This window comes from Macaca mulatta, chromosome 6, assembly GCF_049350105.2.
Source record: "Macaca mulatta isolate MMU2019108-1 chromosome 6, T2T-MMU8v2.0, whole genome shotgun sequence".
In the NCBI taxonomy this organism is placed as follows: domain Eukaryota; kingdom Metazoa; phylum Chordata; class Mammalia; order Primates; family Cercopithecidae; genus Macaca; species Macaca mulatta.
The window spans coordinates 18,012,051-18,027,503 of NC_133411.1; the positions used below are offsets into that span (position 1 = coordinate 18,012,051).

Below are 15,453 nucleotides of genomic sequence, written 5' to 3' on the forward strand. Positions count from 1 at the left end.
AAGTGATCCACCCGCCTCGGCCTCCCAAAGTGCTGACATTACAGGCATGAGCCACCGCACCTGGCCTCATCCATCTGTTTCATACTAAGCACATAAGAAGGTATCAAAGATTGTAACTGGGAGTTGTCAAAGTCATAGAAGCAGAAAGTAGAATGGTAGTTGCCAGGTGCTGGATGAAGGGGGAACAGGGGAAAGGGGGACTTGGCTGTTCAATGGGAACAGAGTTGCAGTCATCAAAGATGAAAATGCTCTAGGGATCTGCTGTACAACAACACGCACAGGTAACAATACTGCACACTTAAAAATTTTCTGAGAGAATAAAACGAAAATAATAACTGGGGGAAGGGTACAATTAAACTCAAACTCTCAACAATAAAAGTTTCATTTTTTAGCAAGAAAATGTGGGAAGCAGAGAGGTTGGAAGACAGGGAAGGAGGAGGACTGCTGACTTGGTCGTCCTTTCATTGCCATTGTCATTGCTGTAAGCCGGGGCACCTAACAAGCGCAGCTGGCAGTTCTGATTGAAGCCATGGAGTTACCGTAACTGCATCTGGATCTAACGTGAAGCCAAACTGTGCCCTGCAGAGGCTGATTCATCACAGCGGCGCTCTGCGCTAGAAGGCCTGCGGGCTGGGGTTGCTGCCAACTATTCACAGGGCTCCCCAATGGGCCTTTGTCCTAAGAGACTCTACTGAAGGAGGATGTAGCTGGCACCAGGGTTTCTTCAGCACAGACAACAGAGCTCTAGGAAGACAGAGTAATCATTCCCATTTATTTATTTATTTATTTTTTTAATTTTCATGCAGTAGAAATGCTACACTCAGAGCAATGTCATCCGGTGAAGACTGAAAGCCTGTCCTTGGGCAAAGGCCTGATCTACAGGATTGCGGGAAGGCTCTGCCGGGACAGAGCCCAGCACCCAGGACGGGCCTCAGCACAGAAAGGGGCTCAACATGGACTGATCCAGGAACGCACAAACCCCATGTGGCCCTGATGACATGTCAGCTGGGTGAAGTAGATGGCTACTGTGCCGAACGCCCTTTTATTTGACGCTCTTATTGACCTCTTATAAAGCCCTGTGGTATGAGGAGGGTTTCTGCCATTTTACAAGACAGAGAGGTTCAGATGGTATAGGAGGCTGACTCATAGCTCACAAAGACATCAAGTCGCAATCCCTGGAATCCGTGACTGTCACTTCATGTAGAAAAAGGGTCTCTGCTGATGCGATTAGGTTAACAAATGTGAGATGAGAAAATCATACTGGATTATCTAGGTAGGCCCCAAATGCAATCACAAGTGTACTTACAAGAGGAAGATGGAGAGGTTTGACACAGACAGAAGAGAAGGTCAGGTGAGCATGAAAGCAGAGATTGCAGTGATGCGGCTGCAAGCCATGGAATGCCCGCAACCCCCAGGAGCTGCAAGAGGCAAGGAACGGATCCTTCCTTAGAGACTCCAGAGGGAGTCAGCCCTGCCAACGCTTTGATTTGGGCCCAGTGACACTGACTTTGGACTACTGTCCTTTAGAACTTTTAGAGAAGATGTTTCTGCTGTTTTGAAACACCAAGTTTGTGGTAATTTATTAAAACAGCCTCAGAAACAAATGCAGTCTATCATAGGGCTTCTCCACAGGTAGGAAATGGAATGAACTAGCTCAAAAATGAGGCTCTTTAGGCTGGTGTTCTTTCTACTCTACCACCTTAATTTTTCTAAAGGACTGAATCCTTGCAATGTAAAGGTTTCCTGCAATTTGTGAGCATGAAATTTCCACATCCACATGAATATCAAGCCCATGAGTCAACAGTGGAAACAATCTGTGTGTGAGGGGCCAGGAGTGAGAAAAGGACCATCGTAAAGTCTTTCAGCTTTATCTTGGGCCTTCCACACACATCTATATTCCTTATAATTTGTGCCCAGAGTAGGTCCAAATTTGAAGCACACTGAAAACATTCAGATGCTCAGTGTGCTTCCTGGGTCCACGTTTAGCTTATCCTACACCAAGCTAAAATGGTTGCAGATAAAATTTGCAAGTGGTTTTATCTTCTGAGATTTCCCTGAGGGAGTTCCTAGAGGGTGAAAATATTACAGTCTATTCAGAAAAACAGGCTCTCCTCTATCAGATATTAGTCAAGGCAGACGAATAAGAATCATCACAAACTGATCCACAGACCAACTCTGGCATGAAACCCTAATGCGTGGAGATGCCCCACCTCAAGGCAGCCTTGATACATGTGTGGTGAACAAGTATCACAACAAGTGCTTGTTTGGGCTGAAATTGGGGCGTTAGGTGTCTATTCCCTGAAACAGAAAAAAGGAAGGTGAAGATGGAGAGAGAGGGAAAAAAGGGAGAGAAGGAAAAGCGTGTTGAAGAATACAACTGAAATCCACAGATTCACGGAAAGCACTAAGGGCACAAAACCATATTTGTTTGCCTTCCCAGAATCCTGGGAAGGAAATATCTTCAAACCTGGCAACATACGAATGTAAAACAATGTAAAGATGGTTTATATTATGATTTAGTTTAAAAACTGTAAAGACTTAAAACATAACTGAATTTAAAGCAAATCCTCAGAACACCATGACACTAAATCCGTACCAGCTGACATCCCTGGCTTTTAGTTGCCATCAGGGAGGAGATGGGTGCCTCCCATAGGGCAGGCCTCGATATCCCTGCCAGGACTATAATCCAGGCAGTTCTGATGCACATCAGTCCACACGGACCTCCACCAAAAGCGTCCCTCCATTTGGGGTGCATTTAGTGAAATTAAATGTCTCTTTGTAACCTCCTCAGGGCTATTTCTGATAAAATCTATCTTATTACATTTAGGTTTATGGGGCTTAATTATTCCCAGGAGGTCTTTTTCCAAGTTTACAAAAACTAGCTCAAACATGAGTATAAGAGGCTCCTCCAAGTATGTAAAAGGTTTGAGTCAGATTTGTAATGCAGTTAAATTACTCAAAAAGCACCTCAGGCATATTTTTTTTAAACCAAGCTCTTGCTTTTAAACTTAAAGTTAAAATTAATTTATTTTTCATTATCAACTCATTTTTTTACATGTATTTAACCATCACTTGCTTTTAAACCTTGAATTAGTTGTTTTTCTTCACTGAGGGAGAGAAAATTTTTACATAAACTAGTCCATTTTCCAGTGGCCCAGTTTCATCATGTGAGATGTAATAAATATTTAACTGTTATCCTCGCTGCAGCCTACTTAAATACCAAAGTGGTATTTAAAATAGCTCTTAAGGCCAAGAGAAAAACCAGCACTCACAAACCTTTTGCCCAGAAGCAGTAGCTGTAAAGACAACATCATCTCAATACATTATCATATTGAAAACAGCTAAGTCAATGCCTATATTTGCTCCTGTTCAAAGGACTAATTGGTTAATATGCCTACACAAAGATCAGAAATGCAGGCTCTAGGAAATTAAATACCATATAAATAAAAACTGAGTTTTCTTACCTCTTGTTCTAGACAAAACCATATCCTTTATTATTTGCATAATAACACGCCCCAGTATCATGACGGAAATCAGGTGATATACCCTCCATGGAGTCAATGCAAGGAACCTGCAACAGTGAAACACAAATCAGTATTTCAATTGGAGGATTTTTAACCTTTTTAAATTGAGTTTGCTTCCTGCCACACAAACAAAAAATGCATTCAACAATGATTTTTTTTTTTTTTTTTTTTTGAGACAGTCTCACTCTGCTGCCCAGCCTAGAGTGCAGTGGCGCGATCTCAGCTCACTGCAACCTCAGCCTCCCTGGTTCAAGTGATTCTCCTGACTCAGCTTCTCAAGTAGCTGGGATTACAGGTGTGTGCCACCACGCCAGGCTGGTTTTTGTACTTTTAGTAGAGACAGGGTTTCGCCATGTTGGTCAGGCTCATCACGAACTCGTCTCAAGCAATCCACCCACCTTGGCCTCCCACAGTGCTGGGATTACAGGCATGAGCCACTGCATCCGTCATGATTTCACTTTTTGAAATCACCCCAATGCAGTTTGACTGCATGAAAGCTATTTAATAGGCATTGGGCCAGGCGCAGTGGCTCATGCCTGTAATCCCAGCACTTTCCGAGTCCGAGGCAGGTGGATCATGAGGTCAGGAGATCGAGATCACGGTGAAACCCTGTCTCTACTAAGAATGCAAAAAATTAGCCAGGAGCGGTGGCAGGCACCTGTAGTCACAGCTACTCGGGAGGCTGAGGCAGGAGAATGGCATGAACCCGGGAGGTGCAGCTTGCAGTGAGCCGAGATCACGCCACTGCACTCCAGCCTGGGCGACAGAGCGAGACTCTGTCTCAAAAAAAAAAAAAAAAAAAAAAAGTTATTGAATAGGCATCAAAGTCAGCAAAATGAAAGTACCTGAGCCTGCACTCTTTCATGCTAAGTTTTCTGCTCTACCCTCTAATTTTGGGCAGAGGATTTGCTATCTCGGGTATGGACCAAAATATTGCTCCCAGTGCTGGGCTTCTCCAATAGCCGATGGAGAATGGAACTGACCTGAAACAGAGTTAGGATGGGCTGCAGAGCCAAGCTGCAGGGCTCTCTAACAGACATGGAGGGGCTGCACTACAGAGGCCCTTTACTCACCGTCCTGTCTTATGTTTTCATTTATGCCCTATTCACTTCTCTAACTACTCCCACCCTCGTCTCTTAAAAACAGCAGTTATGGACCAGGCATGGTGGCTCACGTCTGTAATCCCAGCCTTTTGGGAGGCCGAGGCAGGCGGATCACAAGGTCAAGAGATCGAGACCATCCTGGCCAACATGGTGAAACCCCATCTCTACTAAAAATACAAAAATTAGCCAGGTGTGGTGGCGTGTGCCTGTAGTCCCAGGTACTTGGAGGCCGAGGCAGGAAAATCGCTTGAACCAGGGAGGCAGAGGTTGCAGTGAGCCAAGATCGCACCACTGCACTCCAGCCTAGTGACAGAGCAAGACTCCATCTCAAAAAAAATACATATATATATATATATGCGTGTGTGTGTATATATGTGTATATATGTATATGTATGTGTATATATGTATACATATATATGTGGGTGTGTATATGTATATGTGTGTGTATACATATAGCAGTTATTAAAGATCCAGTTTGCTAACTCTTTAAGATCATGCTCCCCTTTTGCTACCTGTCTACCTCCTCTCTGGAGGGAAACAAACTAAAAATTATTGACCATGAGCAGCACACAAACCCTGCAATGCTTTTTTTTTAGTGTGTTTATAAAGAAGTGAATGGCAAAGAAGTCATGAGGAGTGTTGAGCCTTCACATCAGATTAGAGGTCTGTTTACACAAGTTAACTGGCCAAGCTGACAATGAATATTAACTTTGATAGAATCAGAACTCATAGAAAAATTAATTTAATAAATGTTTAAGACTGTTTGCAAGGCTATAAAGAGAAGAACACACGAATACCGCCTTCTGCAAACTTGCTTTCTCATCAGACAAACACAGGCCAAGCTGACAAAGTCCAAGGCAGGCAAGGCTTAGGTGCTGTCACAGAAACGTGCAGAGAACAAGGAGGGGCGCAGGGAGAGGGAGAACAGATTCGCTCCAAAGCAGGGAAGGGTTTTTGGGGGGTTTTTTTGTTTTTTTGGGTGTTTTTTTTTTTTTTTTCTGAGACGGAGTTTCACTCTTGCTGCCTAGACTGGAGTGCAGTGGCACAATCTCAGCTCACTGTAACCTTCTCCTCTCAGATTCAAGTGGTTCTCCTGCCTCAGCCGCCCTAGTAGCTGGAAATATAGGTGTCCGCCACCACGTCCAGCTAATTCTTCTGTATTTTTAGTAGAGATGGGGTTTCACCATGTTGGCCAGGCTGGTCTCAAACTCCTGACTTCAGGTGATCCACCAGTCTCGGCCTCCCGAAGTGCTGGGATTCCAGGCACAAGCTACGGCGCCCGGCCAGGAAGGTTTTATAGAAGCAGCACTCGAACTCGGTCTGGGGAGATGGATTCAATTCCGATGAAAATAGAGGCTCCTCCAATTAGAGAATACAACATGAACAGAAGACCAGACTCAGGGAAGGGTGAAGTACCTGTGGCACGTCGAGCAATCTGGGGTGGCCTCAGCAGGAAGAGAAAGCAAAAGGAGAGGGTTGGGAGACTGGCAGAGAGACAAGATTGGGGAGACAGGCTCAGGGAAGACTGTGGCAGGCAGAATGCAGCAGTAAGTCTTACGCTACAAGCAACAGAGAGAAAGCCAAAGGTATACAGCAGGGAAGTGAAATGATGGGTGATTTAGGGAAATGTCTGAAGGCAACAGGAAGGATGTGATGGGGTAGGGAGGAAGCATGGAGTCCAGACCATCTACTAGAAGGTCGTGCAGTATGTTTGGTGAAAAGCAGATCAACATGAGATGCTGGGTGACATGGTGAGTAACGCCCTCCACCAGAAGGTGGTCAACCCAAGCTCTCACTGGTTCAAATGCTGTGTGTATGGCCTGGGCCGGCAAAATGAGCAGGTGGACTAGGTCAGTGTTTTTTAAATAACTGTTTGCGACCGCTGCCAGGTTGGCTGCCTGGAAAACTTGTTAAAATGTAGATTCCCAGGCCCCAGGCTCCTCCTCCCAGGCCCCCTGAAACAGGTGGTATGATTACTAGTATTTGCATCTAATAAATATTTATTGATTGCCTACATTGCACCAAGCACTGTGCTACCAAAAGGGAATGGTGAATTAGGAGCATAGAAAGATGGAACAGACATAAAAGATGTAAGTTACAGAATAAAATGCCGCAGTCCATGTCTTCAGCGACAATCATTTGTTCCTCCACTAAATCTGTCCCTCCCCTAAGGAGCCACCACTTGCTCTATTTTTGTAGCTCTTGTTTGTTTTAAGCAAGGTTGCATCCTGGTGTTTGCTTGGCTTGGGGCCAGCCTCCTTACTCTCAGTTCAGGATCCATTCTTGCTCTTGTTCATGGGCTGGACGCTCCCAGTTTTCCCCACCCACCTCATGGTGAAGTGACAGATTTCATAGTGACCCACAATAAGAAACTCATTTATATTTACGTACATATAAATGAAAAACAGGTTTTGAAAAACAATATTTTCCTTCCAGCTCATAATGCAGTTGAACGTTTTCCATTCAATTCTGTTATGTGTTTAAATGCCGACTGTGAATCACTCGCCTGACTCAGGGCCACTAATGAGCTGTAATGCGCACACAGCTCGGCTCACATGGCATGAGACAGAACCTGCAAATGTTCGACCAGCACGCTTCCTTAGAATGGCTTTCTTTGCAGGGTCAGGCAAAGCCCTAGCAGAGATACAAAGCTCCCTCAAGTTTAAAAGCCTTTAGAGCTGGCCAGGAAGCCATTTAAGCATCAAAACCAATGAAATGCAAAACCAACTGAAGCAGTGAAGGCCGTTAGTTATTCTTTTAGTGGAAGTCACAAACTTCCAAGAATAATAAAAAAAAGAAAATTAGGTAATGCCAGGACTGCAACGCACAGGCCAGTCTGCCAGACTTCATTTGGAAGGCATTGCCTTAGCAACTCCAAAGAGCACTCGGCATGTCTGTCCATTCTGTGTCCTGGGCAAGGGCCCAGTTGGCATCTTGGCCAAGGTCTTGTTGGTCATTGAGAATCCTCAGTTAGCTGAGAAGACAAGCCCAGCAATTGCTTAGGAAGGTAATGCCAAACTGTATGGGATTAAGTATTTGATTCTTTGGTGGGTTAGCGGTCATATAAACATGTTTGAGAAACGAAACCCTAAGAGAATAATCTGTATGTAGAAAAATCTGAGCACTTTTGGTACTTTAATTATTTACAATGTTTAAGATGATTTGTCTCAGGGCTCCACTTCAAAATATGTAGCTGAGTAATTTAGACTTGTGTGGAAATTAAAATCTTACAAACACTTATGAGTTTTTTCTTGTTTATTCATTTTTCAAGTAGTACTTAATATTTGGGAGGGTTTGGGTTGTTAGACAAAGTAATTTTTAAAAAGTTTTTGTTTTGGTAAACTTCAAAGATACACAAAAAGAGAGGCCAGAGTGTAATAAACCCAGTTTCAACAATTCTCCATTCATGGGTAATCTTGTTTCTTCCATATTTCCACCCACTAAGTTCGTCCTTCCCCTGAAATTATTTGAAGCAAATCCCAAACATCATGTAATTTAATCTGCAAATACTGCCATTTATCTTCAAAAACAATTTTTTTCTTTTTTTTTTTTTGAGACGGAGTCTTGCTCTGTCACCAGGCTGGAGTGCAGTGGCACAATCTTGGCTCACTGCAACCTCCGCCTCCTAGGTTCAAGCGATTCTCCTGCCTCAGCCGCTTGAGTAGCTGGGACTACAGACGCACACAACCATGCCCAGCTAGTTTTTGTATTTTTAGTAGAGATGGGGTTTCACCATGTTGGCCAGGATGGTCTCGATCTCCTGACCTCGTAATCCGCCCACCTCCACCTCCCAAAGTTACAGGCAGGACCACCGCGCCCAGCCAAAAACAAGATATTTTTAACCAAACAACAATACCACTATCACATCTAAAAAATTACTTTAATTCTTAATGTCATATCCTATCTTAATATGATATCCTGTCAAGGTTCATACTGCCCCACTCATTTTTGTGTATGCACGCAGACACACACACACATACACACAGACTGAAACAGGATCTGAAAAAGTCATCTGCTGAAATTGGCAGATGTGGATTTTAAGTGTCCTGGACCTTTATAGGTCCCCTGTTTTTCTTTCTTTATTAATTCTTGAATTTTTTTTGTGGAAGAAACAGGCTCATTTGTCCAATAAGGTTTTCCAGATTCTGGGAATCGTCTGTTGTATCCTTGTGGTTTGGTTTAACATTTTCCTTGATCCTTTGTGTAGCCTGTAAGTTGTCAGGTGGATCTAGAGGCTTGATAAGACTTAGGTTCTTTTTTTTTTTTTTTTTCCTGTAAAACCCAAAGATAGGTGGTAGTGCCTGTTTCTATCAAGAGGCAAGCAGACTGGGTGTGTTGGTGGCTACACTTGCACCACTGGCAGCCACAGACAATCCCTGCCTAGTGACCGATTCCTCAGAGGCTACATGGGGGTGACGGCCCTTCACTCCTGCTTCGGGTATTAGCTGGATCACAGCTAGAAAGAGAAACTTCCCCTCATCAAGGTCCAATTACACTGAGAGGTGGAGCTCGTCGGAAAGGCAGCATCAGTTCTTGAGTTCTTCCCTTTATTTTACCAGTTTTTTCAAGATAGTGAAGCAGTTCCCTAGTGTCCTCTAATGGTAACTGATATGGGGTGGCTGTGTCCCCACCCGGATCTCATCTTGAATTGTAGCTCTCATAATTCCCATGTGTTGTGGGAGGGACCCAGTGGGAGATAATTGAATCATAGGGGCAGTTTCCCCCATACTGTTCTTGTGGGAGTGAATAAGTCTCATGAGATCTGACGGTTTTATCAGGGAAACCCCTTTTGCTTGGCTCTCATTCTCTCCGGCCTGCCACAATGCAAGACATGCCTTTCACCTTCCACCATGATTGTGAGGCCTCCCCAGCCATGTGGAACAGTGAGTCCATTAAACTTCTTTTTCTTTATAAATTACCCAGTCTCGAGTATGTCTTTATCAGCAGTGTGAAAACAGACTAACACATTTTCTTATTCCTTTTTTTCCTGTTATTATGGACTCAAGAGTTTGAACATATTTGACTTGTTTCAATCACTGCAGGGTTATCCTTATGGATGCTCCAGCTACCCCGTCTTACTCAGGTCGCCTCTCAGGTCTTTGGCACAACCTTAATTATTCTGACAATAAAGTACTTTAAAGGGATATAGAAAATACAACATTTACAAATGTACTTTAAAATGTTCAAAGGAATATAACTCAACTAACTCAACTATTTAATAAAACTAATCACTTAATAAAACAATCATTTGTTATTTAATGAAACAGACTCTCTTGAACATGTTTACAATTTGCTAGATTTATAAACAAAATAATGTTTTGTTAGCTAAAACGGAAAGTTCAAAGAAAAGGCAAGCTTTAAATTTGTAATTTTATAAAATCAAAGTTTATTCTTTAAAAAGTAATAGAACAAAATTGTTTCTAACCGATCTTTACATGGAAACTGTCCTATAAGGACATCAAAAAACAATCCCCATCTGCCGGGCGTGGGCGATCCTGACACCAGCACGCTGTGGCATCACTCAGGGAAGGACTGTCACAGAATCACAGAGCTGGAAGGAGCTCAGAGGTCATCTGATTTACTTTCATCTGATCCATGAATCCCCTCAGCTGCAATCAACTACCTCCACTTAAACAGATCTCATGCCAGGAAGCTCAACATTTCTTGCAGCATTCAATTTCCGGCAGCATCCTATTATTACTGGGGGAGGCAGGGAATTCTGTTTGCATTCCATTCACCAGCATCTGTCACACACTGGGCTAGCTGCTGGGAAAACACTGGCGACCCAATCCCAGCCTGCCCTTGCAAAGCCAGGAAAGCAGACAGGTAAATAACTGTGTTTAACCAAAGTGCTATTCGGGATGCTGTGGGGGCAGAAAACAGAGCCAGTAACTACATAAAGAAGCCAGAGAAAGCTCTAGAGAAGGTGGCATCTAAACTTTGACTTCAAAAGACATCTGATTTGGCCAGGTAGAAAAGAGACCAATGCATTCCAGGCTGGGGAACAGTGTACCCAAAGGGAACTGCAAAAGAGCCACAAGACTAGAGCCTGAATTAGAAAGGTTACCCTTAACCTTTGTCTCCTCCACTCTGAGGCGCTGGTTACAAACTGCAGAACCAAATGCAGGATGAATAGCACAGCTGATGTTCAGTGAGCACAGGACTGTTCTAAGAGACTTATCTGGAGTCACTCATTTAATCCTGTATCCCTTCAGGAAGGGATCGTCATTAAACCTATTTTACAGATGAGCAAAGAGGTTGAGAAACTTGCTCAAGGCCCCAAGACAAAGGAGATGCAGGACAAGGATATGAATCCAGGCAGCCTGGCTTTAAGCCAGCTCTTGCCATTCTGCTAAATGGCTGCTGGACACAAGTGTCTGCCTCTTAATCTGCCTGCTCCCACATGAAAAGAGCTGGAAGAACTGGCACCAATTTACAGCCTTTTCTTTTTTTAAAATATTTTAGAGCAGTTTTTAGAGCATTCTACGGGTTTTGACAAATGCATAATGACATATATCCAAAATTATAATATCATACAGAATAGTTTTCTTGCCCTAAAAGTCCCCTGTCCTCCATCTATTCATCCCTCTCTCTCCCAAGCTCTTGGCAACCACTGACCTTTCGACTGTCTTCATAGTTTTGCCTTTTCCAGAATGTTCTATAGTTGTAATCACACAGTATGTAGCTTTTTCCTACTGGTTTCTTTCATTTAGCAAAATGCATTGAAGCTTCCTCTGAGTGTTTTTGTGGCATGATAACACATTTATTTTGATCACTGAATAATATTCTATTATATGATATACTAAAATTTATCCATTCACCTTTCGAAGGACATCTTGGTTGCTTCCAGTTTTTGGCAATTATGAATAAAGCTGCTATAAACATCCATGTGCAGGATTTTGTATGGACATAAGTTTTCAACTCATTTTGGCATGGCCTTTTAAAAAATTTTAACAGTTCCATCAGCATGCTGGCTGAAGTCGAATTCACAGGCAGTTAAAACTCCCAAGGGTTCTAATTTTCAGATACCATTTTTGAATCTAAGTATGTCCTATGCAGTTTGTTCTTGTTTGACACGTCCCACATTCAAACCTATGGACTTTCGTGGTGACATCAATCACATCTGTTCTCTGGCCCAGCTTCAGGACACCATGTGTGTTCTATCTGGACATCATCAGTCCTCATCCACACTACCGATCAAAGATATTGATCAGTACTGGAGTCCTGTCACTCTCCATTAGCAGAGTGACCTAGATTACTCCTCAGCAGACAATCCAGTCTGCCACTATGTGCTTGTCCATATCATTCCATCTTATCCACAAAGACAGAATTCGCTTTTCTCAAACACCTTGCTGAAGCCTCCAGCATTCTGAAGGGCTAAGTATCTGTAAGTGCAGATTTCCTTGACTGCTGCTGAAAATTACTTTGAAGTATGTAATAGTTCTCTGTAGAAGAACTAAATACCATCAGACTCTGCCAAAAATATCATGGGATGCAGCCTGAGCCAAAGCCCCAGGGTCACCTTGCTGATCTGCCCATTCACAGAATACACAGAAACGTGTGGTAACCATGGAGGAATTCCGAAGTGAAAATAGCCACACACAGGCTGTCAGAGGATTCTTGAAAGCTACAGAATAATTATCACGAGGGGGAGTGTGGTCCAAGTACAGGCTGCCCAGAAGACCATGAGGGCAGGGTGATAGAGTACAGACTTAGAAGAGGGAGGTCTGTGGATGTGCGCCATCCTCACTAGAGGGGTGCCTTAATTTTCAAAGTGAAAATTAAGTGAAAATGCAGAGATCTCACCTGGGCTAAGGAAGTCGATAACCCCCTTCCCAGACAAATGGGGGCTCCCCAAGATATTGCAACTTCCACTCCAGGCCATGTTCAGGACCTGGATCCAGGACAGGTGAGAGGCCCCTGCCTAGTCACCCGCTGAATGCACCACATCGCTGCCAACCCAGGTGATGACAGTCACCACCTGCCTGGCAGCTGCAGGGCACACAACCCCTCATGTTCAGGCCTTCTCAAGGGGCAGACAGACACAATGGAATACAAGACTCCCCTGCTGATGCAATTGACTGCCGCCCTGGGCAGTCACACAGGGTGGGATTGGAAGGGAGAGGCTGGGTAGGGCCAGGGCACCAACTGGCTAGAAGTGGGTGGTCAAGAAACCATCTTGGAGAATGGGGAGATGGGGAGGGAGGCCAGTGGGAGGCAGGACTGCACGTGAGCTGAGGCTCCAATCCCCCATGCATGCTCCACTGCCCCCTCACATTTCACTTACAAAACACAAATTCAAAGAACATAGTGATAAGAATTACAATTGTTGGCATTCATCCCCAAGTGACGGGCCTTCCCCAGGCCCTGTGTGGCTGCCTAGGTCACTCTCCCATTTAGCCAGCCCCACCCTCACTGGATCCTGGTTCCAGATAAGATCTGTACCACAGTGACCAATAAAGGCTTTTTTATCGTTGAAACACTTTTTAAGTTCAGGAAAAACACACACACACACACACACACACACATATACACACACAAAGAAAAATACAAGACCACTGCTGGCCCTTGTCTTTATCCGAATTAGCCCAGGAACTTGTGACCACATTCATGGATCCTAGAACCCAAGAGAACAGAAGCAATATTTCCACCAATCCCTAAGTCTCCAGCCATCAGAAACATCTCTCTATAGCCTGATGGCCTTTTTATAACCAATTAAATTTTTTTAAAAACCTACGATACATTTTTAAATTAAAATACCATTTATTTAGTGAGAGTTACACGTTCTTTTAGCTGAATAGAATACAACCTTTTTAAACATTTTATTTTATTTAAAGTTCCAGGGTACATGTGCAGGATGTGCAGGTTTGTTACATAGGTAAATGTGTGCCATGGTGGTTTGCTGCACCCATCAACCCATCACCTAGGGATTAAGTCCAGCATGCATTAGCTGTTTTTTGAATAGGATACAACTTTTATTTGAAAAGCATATTTCAGACTTTGGAAACTAAAGCGAACATTATATATGACCATTATAATATACATATACATATGACAGGTAAACATTACATATGACAATTCTATGCTATACATAAATATATAAAAGTCTGTGTGTATAATAAATACCCCATTTGTCACAGAAAGACATACTGTGTGGTTTAGCTACGATTGGAAAGGTACAGTTCTCTAAATCACTACATGCACGTTCTTTTAGCAAGTTAGGGCCTATTTCTGCATAGTAATGTGATGATCACTCTAAAAAAAAAAAGAACCCACATCACACAGGTGATTCATGTTTAGCTTGTGATGACCACAGCCTATATTTGATAAATGTGTCTATTTGCTTTTTTTCTTTTTTTATTTCTTCTATTTTTTTTTCTATTCCATTCCCAGATTCAGTAACATTATTTTGAATTTTAATCTGGTTTTCAAGTAACCAACTGCCTTATCCCACTTGGTACTGGTGGGATAGTTTATAGGACTGGTCTCTATTCAGATATCTGGGTCAGGGAAGAATTAAGATCCCATCCTTATATTCAGAGACAAAGGAGAGTGTCAGAGCAGCAGGTAAAGATGCAGAGAAAGCTTCAAAACTGTCAGGCGAAACCCTCTGCTCACAGTTAAAAAAAAAAAAAATGGCATGGGTAATCCCCGGCTTATTTCCATATCGGAACGCACCATGATTTTAAGAGGAACCTTTTCCTATCAAATTTCAGGCTTTGACAAATATCAAAACTAGTCTGCACTGGTCGGTCAGAAGCCCCCTGAGAGTGAAGCACTCATTCCACAAAGATGCCCAGCAGGGAAAATGATGGGCTGTCGAAATAATTTACTCTTGGGTAAGCCAGTATCTTCCCTCTCTCTGCATGGATCACTCGGACCCCTGCCATTCGGCCCTTCCTTGTGCCTTTATGGATTCTTGAGCATTCCACACCCACGGGGAGCTCTGGGTGCAGCTGCTCTGGACAGACACCTGTACCTGCTCAGGATCGGTAATGCAGGAGGTCACAGCAAAGAGGCCAGGCCGACCAGAAGGCAGGGACAGGTGCTGGGCTATGTGGACAATTTACACGATGAAAAAGAAAGTGAAGGTACTCGAGTGACCTTCTGTTGACCTGCACTCAGTGGCTAACTACAAAAAATATTTTTGGGCCGAGCACAGTGGCTCACAGCTGTAATCCCAGCACTTTGGGAGGCCAAGGCAGGCGGATCACTTGAGCCCAGGAGTTCAATCAAGACCAGCCTGGGCAACAATGGTAACACCCCATCTCTACCAAAAACACACACACAAAAAAAGTATCTGGGTGTGGTGGCATGCACCTGTAGCCCCAGATACTAGGGAGGCAGAGGTGGGAGAATCGCTTGAACCCAGGAGCTGGAATTGCAGTGAGTCAAGATTGCACCAGTGCACTCCAGCCTGGATGATAGAGGGAGACTCTGTCTGAAAAAAATAGATAGATAGATAGATAGATAGATAGATAGATAGATAGATAGATAATTTTTTGACTAGTTGTGTATCCATTTGACAAGGAAAAGTTTCCATTACTCCATGATGAGTTTTGCAAGGCCAAATTAAATGGCTTAATAGGATAAATTTCCTACAAAGCAAAGAAAAATAGTTCATACACACACAAACCTTGTTTGGTAATGGATTAAAAAAACAAGACTTAGTTCTTTCCATGTGTAAAAACCTAACCCTCATTTCTGGGTAAAGCACAGCCCATTTTATACTATGAAATGAATGCTGTCAACAGCTAAAACATATTTTTTTTTATCTTCAAAGAAAGAACATCTATGGATAAAAGCATTGGAACTCTTCATAGTTC

At 43.2% G+C, this 15,453-nt stretch overlaps 1 protein-coding gene across 1 annotated transcript in view; it reads right to left on the minus strand.

Annotated features, from left to right (window-relative positions):
- Positions 1–15,453, minus strand: part of RETREG1 (reticulophagy regulator 1) — a 150,737-nt gene that overhangs the window by 102,783 nt on the left and 32,501 nt on the right. Inside the window, 1 exon segment of the mRNA NM_001261775.1 lies at positions 3,465–3,571. Within this exon segment, the coding sequence (NP_001248704.1) occupies positions 3,465–3,571 (107 nt within the window).